The 22,297-nt window shown below is 42.9% G+C and overlaps 1 protein-coding gene across 1 annotated transcript in view; it reads right to left on the bottom strand.

Moving 5' to 3' along the window:
• galnt14 (UDP-N-acetyl-alpha-D-galactosamine:polypeptide N-acetylgalactosaminyltransferase 14 (GalNAc-T14)) overlaps nucleotides 1–22,297 on the bottom strand; it is a 222,261-nt gene that overhangs the window by 156,878 nt on the left and 43,086 nt on the right. The window contains exon 2 of the mRNA XM_030721305.1: nucleotides 19,660–19,829. Coding sequence (XP_030577165.1) covers nucleotides 19,660–19,829 — 170 coding nt within the window. The remainder of the gene's footprint in view (nucleotides 1–19,659; nucleotides 19,830–22,297) is intronic.

Genomic DNA, 22,297 nt, shown 5'->3' on the forward strand with positions numbered 1-22,297 from the left:
CCACATTAAACAGAAGTGAGCTGATGAGGAGGATGACTGATTTAATGACTTTGAGCAGCACTTGTTAGCATTCTTGGTCTCGGACAGTTACTCAGCTCAGTACAGCAGAACAGCTCAACTGACCTCGACTTGGAGAGGACCACCTGATGGTTTCCCCCATGCAGATACAGCACCAGGCAAAAGTTCGGACACACCTCATTCAATGTTTTTTTCCCTACATTGTAAATTAATACTGAAGTCATCCAGACTATGAAGGAGCACATAAGGAATCATGTAGGAAACTTAAACGTGTCAAACAAATCAAAATATGTTTTAGATTTGAGATTCTTCAAAGTCGGCGCCTTTTGCTTTGATCACAGCTTTGCACTCTTGTCATTCTCTCAATCAGTTTCATAAGGTCCTCATCTGAAATGGTTTTCCAACAGTCTTGAAGGAGTTCCCAGAGGTGCTGAGAACTTGTTGGCTGCTTTGTCTTCACTCTGCGGTCCAACTCATCCCAAACCATCTCAGTTAGGTTTAGATCAGGTGATTGTGGCGGCCAGGTCATCTGACGCAGCACTCCATCACCCTCTTTCTTGGTCAAATAGCCCTTACATAGACCACTAAGCACAAACCAGATAGGACGGCATGTTGCTGCAGAATGCTGTGGTATCCATGCTGGTTAAGTGTGCCTTGGATTTTGAATAAAACGCCAACAGTGTCACCAGCAAAGCACCCCCAAACCATCACACTTCCTCCTTCAAACTTCACGGTGGGAACTACACATGTAGGAACCATGTGCTCACCTTTTCTGCGTCTTACAAAGACATGGTGTTTGGAACCAGAAATCTCCGATTTGGACTTATCAGACCAAAGGACAGATTTCCACTGGTCTGATGTCCATTTCTTATGTTCCTCAGCCCAAGACATTCTTTTTCTCTTGTTGTTCTTCCTTAGAAGTGGCTTCTTTGCAGCAATTTGACCATAAAGTCCAGATTCATGCAGTCTTCTCCGAACAGTTGATGCTGAGATGTGTGTGCTACTTGAACTCTGGGAAGCATGTAGGTGGGCTCTTATCTGGGCTGCTGTTAACTTGTGGTTTCTGGTAACTCTGATGAACTGATCCTGAGCAACAGAGGGAACTCTTGGACTTCCTTTCCTGGGGCGGTCCTGATGGGAGCCAGTTTCATCATAAGGTTTGATGATCTTTGTGACTCCACTTGAGAAAACTCTCAAAGTTCTTGAAATTTTTCAGATTGACTGACCTTCATTTCTTAAAGTAATGATGGACTGTTGTTTTGCTTTTCTTAGTTGAGTAGTTCTTGCTATAATATGGATTAGAACATTACTCAAATGGGGCTATTCACTGTATACCAACTCTACCTCTTCACAACACAACTGATGGTCTCAAACACATTAAGAGGAAGAGAAATTCAAGAAATTACCTCTTGAGAAGGCACAGCTGTTAACTGAAAGCCTCTCTAGGTGAGTGCCTCATAAAGCTGACTGAGAAAACTATCTTCATTTATTCTAACATGCTGAAAACAAATTCAGGGACAAAGCAACGAAATCTCCCACATATTCCTGACGAGGTCACTCGGTGGATGCAGGGCATCTTGTCTCTGTTTTGTTGCACATTCAATAATTAGTGGTGAAGGATATTTTCTTTGGTGCTAACTGCAAAGTAGACCACTTCATGGATATTTTTATTATGCTCTTTTGTGATTGCAGACATCTGTTTAGGTTTCTTCTCTGCTTGTTATGGTTTTTCTTTTGCATTTAAACTTATGAGGAGGAATGAGCATTTTTATTGAAATTATAAAAAGATTGATAAATTGTAAATACAAATACTTAAAAAATTAAAGCCTGGTGTACTGTGTACAGTTCTGGGCATTAGATGAACAGTATGAAATAATTGTGGTCCATTGCTTGTTCATAGCTCAAAAATGGCACTTTAATGTAACTGTTGCAACAATCTTGTGGCCAAAGACTGTGATGACCACCTCACAATGTGACTGTGTGCATTTCTGCAACATACATACTTTTACTAAGCAACCAGCATGAATGCTTCATATGAATACATGCTGACCGTGTCCGGGGGGATTCTAATAGTAAAATGACTTAAAAGGTGCAAAACTAAATGTTTGGGATCTCAAGAATAAAGTTTAGCTAAGTTGGCAGCAGAATGCCTTGTTTGTGTGATGCGTCCTCCAGCTGTTACCAGGAATATGCAAAGTAGACGTAGCATGCAAAAAAAAATGATTATGGAATAGCAGCTGTGTATGTAGGCCCCCAATACAACAGGTAATATCATCGTACAGTCCAGATGCATCAAACTTGATGTCCTTCAGAGTTTATTAGATCTCTGTCACACATTGTGACTCTGAAGTGGGTGCCTTAAAGGTTACAAGACATTTTACATGTGGCAGCTAGAAGTCACTAAACTTAAAAATATCACTACAGGTTGTTCTAACAGCTTGTAGAAACCGATGGGGTTGATCTCTGTGGAGGAGCGGCTTGCTCGCTGCCAGCTGCTTCATCTCATTTCGGCACACTCCAGCTCAGCAGTGTGAGAATTGAAAGGTGTTGGAAGTCTGATGTTGTCCCACTAATGTTTCGAGGATCTGATTAGTTCATTGTTCCATGCAGTTAAGCGTCTGCGCCGTCACCTGTGTTCATTTTCCTGTTGTTTACTTCTCTCTCTCCAGTTCATTTGTTAATTATTCATCAGATCTTGTTAATTGGTTCATTCAATTATTTACTCATTCAATCCCTAACTCATTCATTAGTTAATACATGTTTATAATGCATGTGTTTAATCTGTCGATCAGCCTCTGCGTGCTTTTTCTTTTTTCATCTCTGCTGAAAGTTATTAGTGAACTCTGCATGCTGCTTAGGAGAACAGAAGCCCAGCGGCTCCAAACTGCAATAAAACTCCTCAACTCGTGTGTGTGTGTGTGTGTGTGTGTGTACTGTATGTGTGTGTGTGTGTGTGTGTGTGTGTGTGTGTGTGTGTGTGTGTGTGTGTGAGTGTGTGTGTGTGTGTGTAGGTGGGTGTTTACTGCAGAGTTTTACTTGTAATTATCAACAGCTCAGCAGGAGCAACTGATGGTGCTTTTGTGTGCGACCGTGAACAGGTTTTGGTCTTTGTGTGTCTGTTGCGTGCCCGTGCGTGGAGATGATGTTGGAGGGCTTTGGCGTTTAGTTGCATCCAGCTGTCTGTAAGATCATCAACGGTTTCCGCGCACTGCACGAGTCCAGGCAAGCAGAACATGCATTTTCAACTGAAAGAACTTTACAGCCATACTGAGATAATGCATGCAAAAAATTAATAATGATCCCGATAATAAGAATATATCAAAGAGCGACATATGAAGAAAAAAATCTGCTCTGCTCTCCATTATTATATTTTCTGCTTTTGTATCGAATTACATTTAACACAATCAAATACTTAAATAGAACAATGATCATTCTAACACAAAATTACTGTTAATAAACTCCGAGTTTTTCGACCAAGATGTTACCAGAATAACCTCGAACACTTCAGGCTCATCACCAGTCTGAAACATAATAACAGAATGACAAAATTCTGCAAAATACTGTCACAATTTCCTGCTTAAATGGGCCATTTCTGACCATGTTAATGTAACGTGTGGGTATTCATACAAAAACAAATGCATGTTTCACTTCCTGTTAGGGTTTAAAAAAAGAGAAAAATGTATTATTATTTTAAGGACAAAACAGACTACTGCTGCAGAACAGCCCATATAAAGATGAACTCTTTTTCTTGTACACTCTTGTGTGTGTGTTAGAAGTGACACACAATTAGACACTGATATTGTATTCCCATTGAGGCTGAATTCATTGAAAAGCATCTCTTAAATAATTTAACAAAGCAGTGATCAGATCTGATCAGCACTGGGGACTATTAGGGACATTATTAGCCCACATATCAGGCAACATGACAGTTTTACTGCCGGCTTCACTGCAAAATTCAATGCATTTAGTTTCATCCTGTTAAAAGAAATCAAGATTAAAAATTCTGCATACAGAAAGCCACACTTAATCAAGAATCAGCAGAAGTGGATACCCGGTGAAGGGCAAGTATTTGGGAAAGAAAAAGTCGGATTGGTGTAGCCTGAACCTTAAATGAATGTAATGTAATATTTAGCTGTGTATTGAACCTTGTGGTAGAGCACAGTGGCTCACATCAGTCTTTGAAGTGGCTTACGAGGTCATCCATTAGTCGAAAGGTCAGCGGTTTGATCTCCAGCTCAAAGTGTCCACGGGCAAAATACTGAACCCAAAATTACCCCCAATGTTTCCATCAGTGTGTGTGTGTGTGTGATGGATGAAGCTCTTTAAGTGCACAGACTAATGTGTGAACGGGTGATAGTGAAAGTGCTCTGACTGGATGATAAGACTAAAAAAGTGCTATATAAATACCTGCCCATTAAATCATATATATTAATTTTATGCTTAATAACTCAAAAATTGTGCAGATATCAAATGAAAATCAAAAAGATTTCTGGACCGAACTCGAGATCCTTCCAGCGCCTCTGGATGCGCGTACGCCACACCACGTGAGGTTCTGCACTGAATCGTCACGCTCAATCTGCACCTCTGTTTTCTTCTCTTTTTCTCTAACCATCTTTTACTTTAAATTTAAAAAAAAAACAACACACACAGAACACACATCTGCAGGGATCAGGCAGTATTGACTGTTCTCTGGGGCCAGCTCAATTTAGATATGGCCTGAAGCAGAAATGAGAGAAAATGGAGGAGAGAGGAAAAGGGGGACAGGAGATGGAGAAGTAAGAAGAGGACAGAAGAATCAGGAAAAGAAGAGAAGAAGTGCTGCACAGTACAGAAGTAATACACACACACACACACACACACAGGAAGACAAGAAGGAGTGGATGCAACAGCAATCTTTCTTGTGAGGAGTGGTAGTGACAGGATGGTTGACAGGCACTTACACCAGCCAATCGATGAAGATGGATCAATACGTGACTTGACCAATCGATGGTTGCCGCAACCTCTGCGACACACACAAATGCACAAGCACACATACACACCTCCATTATATGGCCCCATTCACAGCTATGTCTGCGTAGATACATTAAATCTGCATTTAAGTATCAAATAATATCAGAATTATCATATTTCAAAGCATGTAATTGAATTAATTTGTTTTTAATACTGATTTGTTACACTGCTGTGCAGGCCACAAGAAGGCAAAGCTGAACTGTATATTTATTGACATGATCCTTCAGTCTGATTTTCATTTTCCGATCTACAGATCAGCTGAAATGCTACAGCCCCGGATCGCTGCGTTCCTGCCCCCTCACAGTGCTATGAACTATTTTATCTTGGATGCGAAATAATATGTGTGAGACCCTATTCCTGATCTCCTGCTTAGCTCATCATTCTGGCTGTCCATCCTTCATCCCGCCTTCCACCATGACTGAACTGACCAGAGCTGCAGTCCAATGCTCTAATCAAGCACCGCACCTGTGTAAAAGCTCAATGAAACTGCCCCTCAGCTCGATCCTGTGGGATATCCTGGTGTATTTCTACACTTGGGCTAAGGTGGAATGGACATTCTATGGAATCCTTTTATTTTTTTAGCCCTGAAAAGAGCTAGCTAAAAGCTAAAAGGAGGCTCCGTGCACATGCACAGAATCACATCCATCAGTGTGTGGGTGCTTCAGGGGTAATTATGGGTTGAGTATCACGACCAAAGACCCTGGTACCACTGACATGGCGCTTTTGCTGGTGCAGAGCCAGTTCTGACTCTTTGTGAGAACCAGCCTACAAGTTTGAGAAGTCTGAGAACTGAGCATACATACAGTGTTGTGTAAGAAAACCTCTGGGTATTTAAACTGGAAGAAAATCATGGCAAACAGAATCTGCTGGATGAATCTGTGAATCATTGGGGCATTCGTTTTTGGCACTGGAACAATAACGTTTTTGAGATGAAAATGCAAGGAACTGGTTTTAATTTGTGTACTGGAACTGCTTCGGTGGGAAATATTTTTAACATGTAGAGCCGGGATCACACCATCAACCTTCATGGATGACCCGCTCTACTTCCTGAGCCCCAGCTGCTCATGAAGTCTTCAAGTCTTATCTCCTTTCTGAGAAGAGATAAAGGCATGTGTGACAAAAGACAAACCACCATTTTTAACTGGTATGAACATCACATTTATCCAACTGTAGTCCCAAAAATGTTGGACCCACTATAGGCCACTGTCTTCGGTTTGGATTAAAATTCCCTGAAACAAAGCTGTGCTTTCATGCATCCCTTCATGCATGATTGAGTTAAATCAAGTCTCATCAGTTTATTTATGCGGCACAATTAAAACAAAACAGATGTCGGCCAAAGTGCTACGCAACAAGAAATTTAATTAACTGAGTTTAAAATAAAAAGTTATTGTTTCCTGTTGAATAATCATAATTAATCATGTCGTAATGCTTTCACTTCTTCCTGTTTATACCTTACAAACCTCCAGATTTATCCTATGAAACGTGGGTGTGGGGCGTTCAGGAGATCTAATTAGTTTGGGCTTAATGTGTAGTTTGGTGATGAGATTTAAGCAGTGCTTTTGTAGCTTCAACCCTTTTCCTCAGCCTGCTTTATCTGGATTTACTGAGATATGAAACACTAAAACAACACAATAGATGCAGCAGTGCAAAACACAACACAAACCGCTACATGTTTCAGACTGGACTGCTTTAATTTGCACTATCCATGCCTGAAAAATACAACGGCTTAAAAACTTTTTAATCTGCCTCCTGTTCGTCTCCTCCATCTCACCTTCGCAGCTGAAAGTGGATTTAAGAGGTGAAATCAATGAGACATCAGAGCTTCACTCAAATCCACCATCCAGTCAATTTCGAGGCGCAGCTCTGTCTCATGTTTCAAACATTCAGCGTGTTCGCCCGGTAATTCTCTGCACTCATCAGCAAAGCCAAAGAAAAGCAGCACCAAGGATGAAAAAAAGGGCAGAATCCAAAAAATAAATAAAAGTCAAACAAATCTGATCAGGGATCAGAGCAGAAACACTTGTAATGTCTGCTCTGCAATTGTTTTGACACGCATTCGTCTCAGAGGCAGAGCAGGACAGTTAGCTGAGGCGCTAGCAGCGGTAAAGCTGCTTAGCATCACTGTCACTCGGCGCTGTTGTAGAGCACCGGGGTGCTTCGGAGCTCAGGTTCCACATCAGCAGATTACCCACAATACACCAAGGGGATTTCCTCGCCTCACAGAGAGCTTTCTGCCGTGGTCTGTGCTGCTCGTTGGACCCAGTGTAAACACTGGCAAACTAAACTTAAAGGGAGTCACTGGTGTTTTCTGACTGGGGAACCATCTTTGCCACGTAAATCCTAATCTTAGTGATTCCAAATGACAGAGAAAGAAGCAATAATATATTTCTACTGATGAGTAATTTAACTCAGTATCAACAAAATTCTGCAAATTGCTAATCTCTCATCATCTTAGAAATAACCACAATAATGTGTCTTGTAAAGGTAATCCAACATTCTAACTATTCTTCATTATTAAACTGTTCTTGCTTCCTTTATTTAGTAAATCCAGCTCATGAGATGAAGTAGATTTTTTTTGTCTCTCAGTGAACAACGTTTGCTGTATTGATCTTATGATCGTGCTTTGGATACAACTGATGCTATGAGCTGCCCCCTGTAACCTGTAACCAGGCCAGGATTTGATGTTTGAAACAGTGCAGCATATACTGAGCATAAAACAGGTTGACTCTGGATGCAAGCTGAGACTGATGAGTGGTTCAAAGACACATTACCACCACACAAGCATCAGTGGACAACCTGATTTCCCAGCTCATGTAAAATGATCAGAGCCCTTTAGGAACATAAAGCTATGGTGGCACATAGTGTGTTAACAAAATGGAAAGATAATTGGGAGCTACAAATCCCCGGGTGGTGATGCTGAGGCAGCTGAAAATTCACCACCCCACCCTTCACATTCAGAGGTGGAGGGTTGGGTGGTGGCTCATACCAAACAGAGCATTATCAAGCACAAGACTGGAGACTGGCGACCACGGGGACTGTGGCTGTGAGACTATAGCCGCATTTCCATTAGTATCTACTCAGCGCGGGTCGACTCGACTCGGCGCGGTTTGAAGGTGTTTCTATTAGTACCTAGTACCAGGTACTATTTTAGTACTCCCTCAGCTGTGGTTCCAAGCAATCCGAGGAGATCCGAAAATGTGACGCGGAAGAACAACATGCCACTGATTGGCCAGGGAGTGTCGTCATTTCGCTTTCCCCTACAATTAAGAGGAGTTAGTGAAATGTCAAAAAAGTAACTTAAAGGACCAGATTGTCTTATATTTTTGACAAATTGCGAGCCGGAATTAGGGGGCAGGGCCGGAAGCGTGATAATTTTGTACAGCAGAAAATTAGTAAATGAAGGGATATTTTTTATTACATACTTGTACATGTATATGTGGCAGTGGCGCAGTGGGTAGGCGTTTGCCTTGCAGCCGGAGGGTTGCCGGTTCAAGCCCCTGTCCTTGCGCTGTGTTGTGTCAAGACACTTACACCACATTGGCTAACGGTGATGTGGAACGATCATTTCGTTGTGTGCCTTGCACGCACAATGAGTTGAATCTAACATTATACTTTCTAAACACTCTACCTGAAAAAAAAGTTTTAATTTGTTCTTCAGTGATCATTTTGTACACTTTATTTTTGAGAAAATCCAGACATCACAATGTATGTGGAAAATTGTATTGTTACTGTTCTAATGTTTCAGAACAAAAACTTTTATTTTGATAAAGTATTTTCTATTTACCTATAAATTTTGCCCAATTCTATCCTGGTTTTTAACTAATTAACGATCCAAAGGGAAAAAAAAAAAATCACAAAACACTTAAACTTCATGAAAATTCTTCATAATTATTAAAAAGTATTGGTATCGGTATCAGTATCAGCGATACTGGCCCTGTATTTACTTGGTATCGGATCAATACCAAATCTTGCAGTATTGCACACCACAAGACACTACTGCTATATCGACTCCACCCACACTGAGGTGGTCCTCAATTTCAATGGAAGCACAGCATGACCGTGGCGAGTCGTGCCGAGTCGAGTCGACCCGTTCTGAGTAGTTACTTATGGAAACGCGGTTCATTTAACTCATCCTCCACATTTCGCCAAGAAATATAAATAACTATAAACTCATTCTTTTATACTCTTATTTTTGTCATGCAGCCTGAAAGTTTAAGGTTCTGCAACTCTGCTATACAACCTTAATGATTACAGTAATTTAGATGCCATTGAATTCTTTGCTTCCACAGTCTTTTCTAAATGTGCACTGACTTTTACAATAACTATTTGGTCAACAGCCAGTGCTAGTATATGTTCTTGTTTATTTTGCTTTCCTTTCCATTGATTCCTTCCTCCTACAGTACATGAAGCTTCAGTGTAAAAAGAAACATTTGGCCGGTTCAAAACTCAGACAACAGAAACACCAACCCTCTGTAAATGTGATTTGATTTGCTGAAAGGACAAAATTAATCAACAAGATGAATATTGGCCAATGCCAGTGCTTGGCCAGTTGGCGCATCCTTCGTTTTCTGTCAATGGACACACCATCAGACCTTTAAATAAACCTGTAGGCTGTGATTTAAAGGTCTGGAATAAGACTGATGAAATTATAGTCAAGTGTTTCCACTCTAAAAGTCGAGACCTCTAATGTGGTGAAAATCACCAAATCTGTGTTTACCGTGAAGAAGCAAATAAAGTGATCCAGTGGGTGGTGTTTACACTTTCTGGAGGTCAGATATGTGTGTGTGTGTGTGTGTGTGTGTGTGTGTGTGTGTGTGTGTGTGTGTGTGTGTGTGTGTGTGTTTATAAATCAGTTTATAAAAAAATGTGAGCTTCAAGGTTGTTTTATGTTCCTTTCATCTAGCAGACTGATCATTCATCACCAGAGCAGGTAATCAAATAAGCGAGCTTGACGAGAGATAATAAAAATCATTTAGTGTCAGAGTTCAGACGGATTTTTTTCTGTTGTGTATTTTCTAGGCTTGTGATCTGAGAAGGATGACAAGCGTTAGCGTGGGAGGCACCAGAGCTAATACAGTGATTAATGTTTAGCTGCTTGTTGTGATTCATGGAAATATGACTAAGTAGCTGACTGAGTGTGAAAGGACACTGACGCCAGCATGCACACGTAACACACACGTTCACACGCACAGGCAGGGCGGTACTGAATAACTGCATGATCTAGTTAGCAATAAGTGTTCGAGGATCACAGGGTCAAAATGCAATCAAATAATTAGTAAGTGACTGAACGGACTGTTGGCTTTTTCCCCCTGCAGCACTGGGTCTGGTTGCAAGAGAGAGATGCCTCCATTTTGGAGCAAAACACTGGAGCGTTATCACATTTCCCACCGTGGCAAAACAAAGAAAATGACAAATGCGTGCAGGGTGGTGTGCTGTTCAGATGCGCTTCAGAGGACAGAAAGGATGATAGTTTTACAGCCTTTTAATGTCACAGCTTCAAAGCCGTTGCCTGTGGAACCCCCTTAATGCTATTCTTTCTCCCCGAGGTCCTCTGGTATCTTGCCTAGTCTGATTACTTGGATAGCTGACAGGCCACACAAATGAGTACAACACAACTCAACAAAGACGCAAACACCAAAGGAGGTTTATGTCAGCTGGATGAAGGAGAAGAGGGCAGTGACCAAATGGGTGAGTTGGAGGACAATCCTCCAATGAGTTGTTTCTCCGAGACAGCAGAAGACTCATCATAAGATATTACATTTTTCAGATAACAAAATAAAGCAAATGTGCAGGAGCTTGACCCAAAATGCTCTTCTGCAAAAATAAACCCAACAAACACCACTGTGACAGCAAAAATGTGTCCCTGGCCAAAAATGGTGAATGTGGGTACGATGCAGAAGCCCAGAGGGAGCGTTCCATCCAAAAGTTGCCCTTTCAGACTCTTTGTTGCAAAACCAGAAAACTGGAATAAGACAAATGTGCGTCTTTGTTGTCTGCATGCTACACTTAATTGTACTGGCCTCGGGACTGCCTAATAATCATCCTTCTGCTATTTTCTATTTTCCAATCTATTACTTGAATCTTCTTCTGTTTTGTTCTAATTAATAAAAAGACTTCTTGTAAACAAGTTACCACGTGACAGAAACTAAAGGAAAGGACAAACAGCAGACAGACAAATAATGTTGCAGATATTCTTTCAACCATATGCTGAGATTATGAATGGAGGTCACAAAACATTTGTTATGTAAAAAATAAAATAAAATCATAGATATAGGGTAACATTGGTATAAGAAAGTGAAAAATGTGATGCATGGAGCTTGATCGGTGAACCAACAACTGGAATCCACAGGGAAGAAAGAACACAACACAACTTTCTTGGACATAAAACAGCAATCAGTGACAAAAAAAAAAAGAAAAGAAAATCACCAAATAACACAAGGCGGCGACTGCAAAAACAACACAAAAAATAAACTATGTATTACTCAGTACAGAAATTTATTAGTAGATCATGTTAGTTTAGAGAGAATGTCTGCTTCTTCTAAAAACAAATTGGAGGAATTTGACTCTCTTTGGTTCCCACTGCTCAGCTCCATTACTTAGTGGGGGTGGTGGGCTGCGGGCTCTGCTCCTGATGTGCTTTGTGGGGGGGTGGGGGGGGACTCCGGGGGCCTGGGTAGCTGGTAGCCTCCTGGGGCTGGGGTCCTGGGGCGACCTTCTGGTGATGTCTGTGTGCCTGTCCTGGTTGATGGTGGTGGGGGCTTGGATGGTGCTGCCTTCGGTCCTGGGGTGTGGGCGGGGTGCTTGGGGGGGTGGTGCCGGCCCTCGGTCGGTTGGCTGGTCTTCCCTGTATGGCTTGGGGGCTGGGGTCTGGGGCCCCGGCACTGGGGCCGCGCCGGCTCCCGGTGGGCCCCCCCTGGCGCGGGGGGGGCCTCTGCTGTCCCGGCCGCGCCGCCGGGTGGGGTGGGTTGGCCTGACGTCGGGATGTCCGGTCTACGCTTTTGGGGCCCTGGGGTGCCTGCATTGCAGGGGGGTGGGGTGGGGGATGGGGCCGCGGTGGGGTGGTTGGGGGGGACTGGGCACTGCATTTCCATGCCCAGGCCAGTATGTCCTGTCGCCTGTTTGTGTCTATTGTTGAGTGAATGGGCATCTAGGAGGAGCGGGCCGCCCTCTGCGGTGGGGGCGAGGGCGCCAACCTCGGGTGCTGCAGTGCTCCGGGATGCTGTCACCGCGGCCCCGGGCTCACCTCCCCCTGCCCTGTGCTGGGGTGTGGGAGGTCGGGGTGCCTATTGAGCCAGCGGCCAGCTGGCTCTCTTCTTCCAGGATTTTTCCTGGTCATATGCCCCCCCCCCCTCCCCCTCCCCCTCCCCATACACAAACACACACACACACACACACAGAATACACATCACTCACAGATGTAGGATGGAGAGGCCACGTGGAGAGCTGCACCACCACTTGCCTCTCCGTTTTAATTGCACTTTAGTCATTATAACTCACAACACATACACACTTACACCCTGATACACATAGGACCTTTGGGGCAGGCATGTTACTCAGAGGTTGATGAGATGGGCCGCTGAGGTGGCCCCACTCGGATCCTCGTCACTGTCTGTCTCCAAATTTTATTTGCACTTTAGACATGGAGGGTTTTGGGGGGGCAGTGTGGGCAAGCGCTGACGACCAACAGTTGGCGCTTGTGGCATAACTGTCCCCTCAATTTTAACTGCACCCTATACCCCTCATTCACTCACAAACATTAACACATAGACCTACAAGTTGGGGAGGAGGAGGGGTGGATGGGTCATCTTACACCCCGATTTCTTGCGTCTCGCCCGGGGTAGGGGTCGGGTGGTTCCTTGGGGACCGGGCTGGTGGCGTCCTGGGGTCGCTGTTGGCCCTGGGGTGGTTTCCACTTGCCCCGCCTTCAGAGGGTGGGTAGCTATGGATGAATGTGTGTCTTTGTGTATTTGTCACCGTCTCCGTGAGTATGGGTGGGTGAGTGAATGTGTATGTATGACATATCTGTGTGTGGGTAAGTATGTATGGGCATGTATGAGTATCTGTGTATAAATGTGTACACGGGGGTCTGGGTGTGTTTGTATGTATGGCTGGACCTGGGTCTGGGCCTTGTGCCTTGCCTCCTGGCCGCTCCTTGCTGGTTGCCTCCTCCCCCCTACCCCCCTGGGATGGGGGTGCCTCGGGGTTCCTGGGTGGGGCTGGGTGTTCTGGCGTGGGTACTGGCCTGCCCCCCTTGGGGGTGCGGTGCGGGGCTGCGTTGGCTTCTTCGGCGTGGGGGGGGGCTCTGTGGAGGGTCGGGCGGTCCTTGGGTGCCGTGGGCCCGGGAGCCCTGCCGCCGGCCAGTGCAGAGGGCTGGCCGCTGGGGGGGGGCTGGCTTCTCATCGCCTTGGGTTCCCTGGAGCCCTCGCTCCTCGACTGGGGGGGCTCCGTCTGAGACCACCCTCTCCCGTCTGCTGGGGTAGGTGTGCGGTTGTCTTTGGACTGAGTGGCCGGGGGTCTTCCTGGCCCTTGGTGGGCTGCTGGTGGCCTGGGGTTCTGGGGGCTTTCCGTACCTGCCTCTGGCTTCTGATGGGTGGAGCTGCAGCGTTTTGCCCTCATTGGTAAGTACGTTCCATGACACAGACACAAACATGACACAGACACAAACGCCCACTCAATCACAACTCAACAAAATTGTTGGTGTGCGTAACATGCTTTGTTAGTTTTGTTTTTCACACACAAATTTATTTTTGCAAGTATTGATAGTATTTTTTTTTATATGTTAAAGTGATGAAGTATCTGATTAATAGACTTGTGCTCTTTCCCCTTTTTTTTTTTTTTGCTCCCTTTCTCTCTCCCTTTTTCTTCTCTTTATTTTCCTCTTCTTCAGCCTGTCAGCTCTGGCTGTTACATAGTATGTGGAAAAATAACTCAGATAAATAAAATAAAGGGTTAAAACAACAACAAGAAGAGCCTATTGAGAACCTATAGAGCTCATCTTGAAATAGCAAATATGTTTGGCACAACAACGCATTCAGATCACAGTTCTGCTTGCAAGATCTACCAGACATGACAGGCTAAAAAAAAAAAAAATAAAAAAAAAAAAAAAAAAAAAAAAAAAAAAAAAAAAAAACAACACAATTATGTGGACTTATACATCAACTACTGATGAGCTATGCTAACTGCAATCTCCACGTGTGGAGTCAGTGGAACAAAATGCATAAAATATATTTCCACGTATACTCTGCATTGCCGTTGCATTGCTATGGCATCTCGATAAAAATGCTTCTCTCTCTGCATTGCATAAAAGTTTTTGGTTTTTTTTAGCAATTTATCTTCTAACACTGTCCTGTTTTCTTTACTCGTGCATTAAAAATTTTTCTCACACACTTCCTGTTGCCATATCAACCTATTGTGTAGTACTGTAGGACATGTTTCCTCCCTGCACTGTATCAGCCCATTGTCTCCCTGCTTGGATCTAATCCCTGCAGCGAAGCGGCTGTTGGGCTTATAGACTGTCTGCCGGAGAGCAGACAGAGGGAGGTTCCCCTGTTCACCGAGATAATAGCAGAGCACTGAAGTGGAGTGGTTTATACACACACACACCAACACATACACAGCCTCCTCGGCTCTGCATGTGGCAATTATCTCTCCTCTCAGCAGCTTGTGGCATCCCCACCTCACCCCCCCACCCGCCACCCATCTCCCCTATATCCTCCTCCTCCTCCACTTCCCCTTCTCTCCCTTCCCTAATCTCCACTTGACTTTTCTTCCTCCTCTTTCTCTTATCACCTTCTCTCTTCTATCTCCCCATCTTTGCTTAAGCCTTTTGTAGCTCTTCTCGTTTCTTTCCTCTCACATACACACACACACACACACACACACACACACACTCTGCTGTTCCTCCATTAAACATGAGATAGAGACAGAGCACTCCTCCCATACGCAGTAACAACCTGGACATTCTTCCTTCCCTCCCAAAACACAAATAAATAAATATACAAATCACTGCTTCAAAAGAAATTGCTTTCCACACGCCCCCCCCCCCCCCCCCCCCCCCCCCCCCCCACTCCTCCACCCAAACACTGCTGTTCTTAATGCAGTGACTCTGCAACACGCAGACACAAACAAACAGTTTGAGGATCAATGTCAAATTCATCCAGCTGCAAAAGTAATGTATAAAAACACAGCGAGCACAGATGTCTGAAGGGGCACGCTGTAGTCCAGAGATGTCTGTTAGGGCTGTGTGATTAATCTGATTTTAATTTCAATTACAACTTTGGCTTTCAGTGATTGTGAAAATAAGATAATAGGAATGAAACAATTACCTTTTGCAATTATTTCATCCCCATTGCAAGATTTTCATTACCTTTTTTGTTGTTTTTGCTAAAAAAAGATCTTGTTTTTTTGTGTGTGTGTTATGAATCACGGGCACCCCTTTACTTTTCCACCCTCTCTGAAAGCCCAAACTCAGCGTAGGTCAGCTCGTTGTTGTGAGACGTCGGCTCGGGTTTTTCTCCCAAGGCCCACAAGCCTGCTGCTTCCTTGGCCTCCTGTCTGCAGACATCCTGCTGAAGAGACTGTAGATCAGCAGGGATCGGTGGCCCTAGCTAGACACCCAGTCATCTGGCACTAAGTCCCAACCCTATCAGCACCTTGAGATGGATGTTGTTGAGAACTGTGACTGTACTAGTCAAACTGAACTGAATCGGCTCGTGTTTCTCAACACATCTTTTTTTTTTTAAATTAGTGAGTTTTTAGTAAATTCACTGAGTTCATAAATAATGATGTTAAATACTCAAGATTATGAAATAATTATCACTGTGCTTTTTGCCCTGAACACTAGGACTGATTGAGCAGCTTTCGTCTTCAGTACCAGGTTTTGGCATTGTTGGTAATTTAGCCACACACCATCCAGAAACACAGCCCTACTGAAAAATACTTCATAATATCTGAATGACACATTTAGTCTCATTTACATATATTAAGCATTTTAATGTCACAGGCAGCTGGAGCATTTCCAAACTGTGTTGGGGTAAGAGGTGGGGTACTTACATCTTTGGACAGTGGAGGAAGCCGGAGTACCCAGATTTGAACCCAGGACCTTCTTGCTGTGAGGCAACAGTGCTAACCACTGTATCACCATGCCACGACATATTAAGTAATGAGCTGTTATAATTTAGTAACTACATACCTCTATTCGACATATTTACCTTCTGTTTACACTGCATTCATGCCTGTGGTAGCAGCCACAGTCTTAGCATCAGGGGTTATGGATCTTATAGATTTCCAGATTTCTTGCAGCCTGCAGGCTATAAGGAACCCAGCATCTCCAGGTCAAAAGCTTGCTTCTCTAATCTTTAGGTTATCCTCGCCCCACTGGGAAAATAACAGGCCTGAAGCCTCCTCACGAAACCTGCTGTGTTTTCTCCTCTGATGCTTCCCTTTAGAGTGGTAATCTAAAAATTCCTCTTGGTTTTGTCTCTTTATATTTAGCTTTCAAGGTTCATTGCTGAGTCGCTCCTCTGCTACCTTAGCCGGAGAGATGGCCTGTCAATCAGCCTCTTTCCTTGGACTTTCTGGTTTCAAGGATTCAGTTTCTTTAGATGGTGCCATTGATTTTCAGTGTAAGCAGCACTATTACAGCATCTACAAAACCTAAAATATGTTCACTAAACAAAAAGGAAATGTTTTGCTTTTCTGATTTGGATTTTTTAAAGCAATAGGAACTGGCACACCGTGGTATCCAAAACCTCAGATGTGAAACCTGGACTTATTTACGTGAAAGGTCAGTACAGAAATCTTTGGCATTGAATCTAAAAACACCTAAGATAAAGTTAACATTCAGACACGACACAATTCCCAACTGCATCATTCCCATATCCATCTTTCTCTTCTTACCCGAGTTTCTCCCCACCAGCCCTCACACCACCTTGAATTCAAGCCAAACAGTTCCTCTTGGGAACCCAGCCAAAGAGTAGGAAGCCCCCCCCATGAGTCTGCAGGAGAAAATAAGGTGTTTCTAAGAATACAAAATCTCAGCAGCTTCAGTCAAAGATTTCACTGCAGTTTTTCTTCTTCTTTTCCCAATCCTTAAATAGCATGACGTGCTTTCATTTTCCCCTGCCAAGTGCTCCTGGGCTCTACAGCTACAAGGTAACTGAGTTAACAGATAATCACATAACAGCAACACACACACACACACACATACACATACACACGCACACTTCATTGCTGTCCTATATGAGATAAATGAGCACCATCAGCCCCCTACCTACCCACTAACAGATTAATGTGTAAGTGTATCCCTGGTTCCCTCCTCCTACACATCCTTCTCACTTTTCACACACACACACACACACACACACACACACACACACACACACACACACACACACACACACACACACACACACACACACACACACACACACACACACAACTCACACATTTTTCAGTCGCCTTATGTCAGCTCGACAGTGAATTTCCCTCCTCCGGTAGTGCAGCAGATGATGCAGACGATCAGCACAATGTGCACTTACGCACATTAGCGTGCGCATATGGATATGTAGAAACACTTGTGCACTCACACACGCACACGCACGGTGTGAGAAGCAGCAGACAAGCTACGACTGAGTCAGACATCAATCTCATCATCACACGTCAAAACACATCCACACACACAGTGATGTACGCGCCGGCTATGCCAACAGATTATGGCCTGTGAAGTTGTAACCTGCTGTGCTCATCACCACAAGGCACGGCGGCAGCAGCAAACAGCCGGGACACGACCGTGTTCACCACAACTCCCAAAACCAACAGTCGCCCGGCAAACACCCTCATGCAGCTTCCTCTCAGGGAGATGGGTCACCCTGAGGTGCCTGCTCACCTTTAATTACACATCAAACACCGGCTCAAATCCATGCGTGAAAACAGGACAATGGATGTTCAAGCTTGGCTGTTTGTGTGAAACATTAAGTTACTTTTTGTCTGTAGACTTACAGCTAAATAAAATATATTTCAGTTTGGACCCCTATAGTTATAAAAGGATTGCATTTCCAGCCGTAATTTATACATTGTGGTATGAGACATCATTGCAGTTCCATGAGCAGCAGCAAGACCCTCAAGAGAAGAGAATTAGGATGGGTTGCAATACAGCTGACAGATGCACAGCAAATTTAGGAGCTTAAACAGCATAAAGAAAGAAAATAGCATATATAACTTTGCTAATTGGATGCACAGAAGGCCAAGAACTAATGCTGTACTCAAATAATCCATCATTAAATAAAGCTAGTTTACCCAATCCTTGCTACCACTTCACAAACAGATAAAAAAAGGAAAAATAGAAAAAAGGACTATAAAAATCTATATATCCACTGTATATAGAAACTGTCAAAAAATCATTTCCCCTTTATTTTTTATGTCATGTTCCCACAGGTTCTGTTATTCCCTGATTTATTTAAGATTTAAGCCGTATTACACAACACAGGTGGATCCAGTGCAGCTCGCTGCCTTTTAGAAACTCTTGAAAAACTTTTGAACTGTTTATGATCTAAAATTCAACATCAGCATGGCTTTGTTTTTTTTTCCCTCTTGCCTCAAAAATTATCAGTCAATCAGAAAGAGATTTATGTTGCACTGTTTTTAGGATAAGAGAAGGTTTGCAAACAAGATGCCACGCTGGTTCTGGTGTGAAATCCAAGCAGCCCACCCTGTGTGTGTGGGTTAATCATTAGAAACTACATCAAGTGGATAAACTTTGCTCCCAGACTTTCTAGTCACATCGTGTCCTGGTGAATTTGTACAATTCAGGAAACAAAACTTATAAGATAAAAAGAAAATATCAAAGTAAATAAGCGCCTTTGCTGTTGAAAGCATAAAAGAAACAGTAGCTCAGCAAAAATAAAGCTGTGTTTGTGTGTCCCACATGATCTCAGCAAACAACACTGGACCTCTGAACACTTTCCACAAGTGCCTGAAAGTTTTTATCTCCTGAAATATACAAGTATGGAGCTGCTGTCAATGCAGCAAGCTCCTTATCTTCCTGCTGAGCGTCTTTCCAACAGAGGAAGACGGCGCTCTGCTAAGAGGATTTCTATTTTGGTTTAATTTAATTTCTTAGCGGACAGGCGGATTGTAATTTGGTGGTTTCTCTATGAAAACGTGTTGGTTCCATAATCTAAATTTGTTTTAGTACAGATAGGGGATTCATTACGAACTCCAGGAGCTGCTACAGTGTTCCTGTTTAATTCTAGGCGTGCGTGTGTGCGCGCTTTTGTGTGCACACATACCTGCGATACTAAGAGCTGATCTGTAGTGTTGTGTGTTTGTTGATGTGCTTGTTTATGCCTGCAGGCTACAGGAGTTTGGTTTGTGTGTAGTGATAAGCTCTCCTTTTATGCAGTAAACCTGTGATAGATTTAAACATAACTCTGTAGAGTCTCTCAGTAATAAATATATTCCTCCTGTGTTTTGTTTCTCACATGTTGCAGACACACAGAATGTGTATTTTCTCAAGCTTGTCTGGTGTCTTTCACACAACACTTATGTAGACTTCTCTGTATGTTTACTCTGCACGCTGTCACTTATATTTGTGCATGTTTGTTTTATATATTTCACTCTGTGCTGCCGTACCTGTAGTGTCGAGTGTCTCTCAGGGCTCGATCACTGGGGATGCGTTCGCTCTCTCTCTGGTTGAAAGCGTACAGAGTGTACGGGTCGTCTCCGGGCTTCCAGCGTCGAGCGTTCAGGTAACTCCGCTCATCAAAGCCCTCCAACATGTCCTCCCATTCTGCATCTGAAATCTGGAAATCGGTTGAATCCATTAGGGTCAGAACCAGTGATAATGTATCAAAAAGAAATGCACTCTCATCATATTTGATGGGGTAAAGCAGAAGACAGAAGACCCGGTGTCTGTGTCTGTTCAATCAAAACATGATGATTTAGTCATATCAGACAAGGTGCTGAAAAATGAAGCTAACAAGAAGTGCCAAATGGTTACTTGAGACAGGCTGCAAAAGTGAGTCCGTCTCCAGGTAAAACTTAGCCATCCAAAAAACGTTTTCAATGTGGTGGGAAAAAGAATTATATTATATTATATTATATATATATATATATATATATATATATATATATATATATATATATATATATATATATATATATATAAACACGCTAGAGTTGGTTGATATTGCTACCACTTTTTGCTCAAAAAAATTCTACATGGTGAAACTGATTACCCTGCAGTGAGTAAATAGTCAACACTAAGTTCCACCATGTGCTAAAATCGGCTTTGATACAGAAGAAAAGAGACGATGTGGCAGAGTCTAAAGTAAGTATCAGGTTCTGCTCACGGTTCTCTTTTTAATCAGTCATCAGAATATTTTAACAGGTGAATGTGAGATTCATTCACAAACGCTACACTCAGTGCTGAACTGTGCATCTGTGCTCTTTGCTGTTCACTGTAAGGAGCTTTTTAAAAGCATCTGGAGAGCTTTTAGGGGTCATTTTCTTGAAGGAAGACTCAGAGCTTTTCAGCTCCTGCTTTTTTGTATTTAACAAGATGAATGCTGGACTTCAGTTTTTCATCCTCTTTGCTCCCTTCTTATTTTGTGACTAAATGCTGCAGTTTGTCTCTCAGCAGCTTGTTTGCTTTGTACTTTGATGCTGTAATTCTTTATTGTGCTATCCTATAAATTTGAATTATGCAAACAAACAACCTGGAGAGGGAGCTGACTACTTTTCCTATCGCTTTCACAGACACTTGTTGACACAAATCCACCAAAAACACCTCTAAATAAAAGCTTTTCACAGATAACGCCTGTATGTTATTGCATTTTTGCACTGCTGCCAGCATAGTGAAAGCCCAGTGTGAGTGTAGCTCATTAGCCACTCAACAGATCAATGAGGCAATTAGTCATCAAGTCAGTCATCCAGCATGATGATCAATTAAAATTTATCAATCCTGTATTGTGTAAAACAGAAAGGCCCCAGTCACACAGGCCAAGAGACCTGTTTGCACCTAGAAGGGACAAAATGTATATTCCCCGACTGGTTGGCAAGTGGTTGCTAGAGGTTGCTGGTGGGTTGCTGAAATAGTTCACAAAGAGGTATACAGTACTTCACTGAAGAACTCTGTGATTGCTTTGATCATTAGCAGGTTGCCACAGTGGCCAGTAGCTTGCATGGAAGACACAAACTTGTCTGCAATCACTTGCAAACTAATCACCAAGCAGTTGTGAAACAGGAAACAGAGACCATTAGCCTTCAAAGTAAAAGATGCACCTTTTGAAAAGTGTTGGTTGCAACGATAAGACAACCTTTATTTTGAAGGAGCACATTCATTTCTGGTTTGCATCACACTTTTTCAAGCATCACTACAGCTCAGACAGTAAATGGTGAGTGTCTGAAGACAAGTTGGTGACTTCCATGCAAATTACTGGCAACTGCAGCAATCTCCTAGCAACTAAAGCACACTCTTTGAGACAGCCAACAACCTCCAGCAACCACTCGCCAAGTGGTTGTGGTAGATACATTTTTCCTGTAGCAACTGGAGGTTGCCAGGGGATCACTGATTGGTCTCTAGGTCTGTGTGACTGAAGTGATCCTCACCGGTGCTTATTGGTGGTTTCTACTTTCTGAGTTTATTACACCAAAGTAAAAACAGTATCACCCAGCCAAGTTAGCAAAAATAAATAAATATAAACAGCAATTTTATAAAACAAGGTTTCCATGGTGTCCATTGGAGGTGCTACTTGACTTGACTCAGCTCAAATAAATATGCTAAGGAATAAAATCACAACATGCAGTGTAGATACAGAACATTATTTGTCACTTTGTGTCTGTAACAGTAGATTATAGTCAAAGCAGTGGTGGGTGTTAAGTGTCTTGATGGCACAACCTTTTAAATGAAACGAATGAAAACAGTTTGCCATTATGATTGCACAATTCAGCCCACGGACTTCTCACAGTTAACATATATAATGTGTCAAGAAACAGGAGAAGCAGCATTTGATTTTCTTTTTTGTCGACTTTAAGGGATAAGGAAAAAAAATGCCTGGCACACGATTACTTTGTAGTTCTTGTACACCACGCAGGGATGATGCAAAGTTTATAACCTTCAAAACTCTGGCATCAGCTCATATCAGTAATGTATGAAAATCTTATGCAGAGACTCAAAAAGCTACTTGAGATACAGTAGTTAATCCATCTTGCTTGTAGTTTTTTGTCACTTACCACTAAGTGGTAATGAACATGCATTCAATTCATTTTG

The sequence above is a fragment of the Archocentrus centrarchus genome, chromosome 24, assembly GCF_007364275.1.
Source record: "Archocentrus centrarchus isolate MPI-CPG fArcCen1 chromosome 24, fArcCen1, whole genome shotgun sequence".
Taxonomy (NCBI): Eukaryota; Metazoa; Chordata; class Actinopteri; order Cichliformes; family Cichlidae; genus Archocentrus; species Archocentrus centrarchus.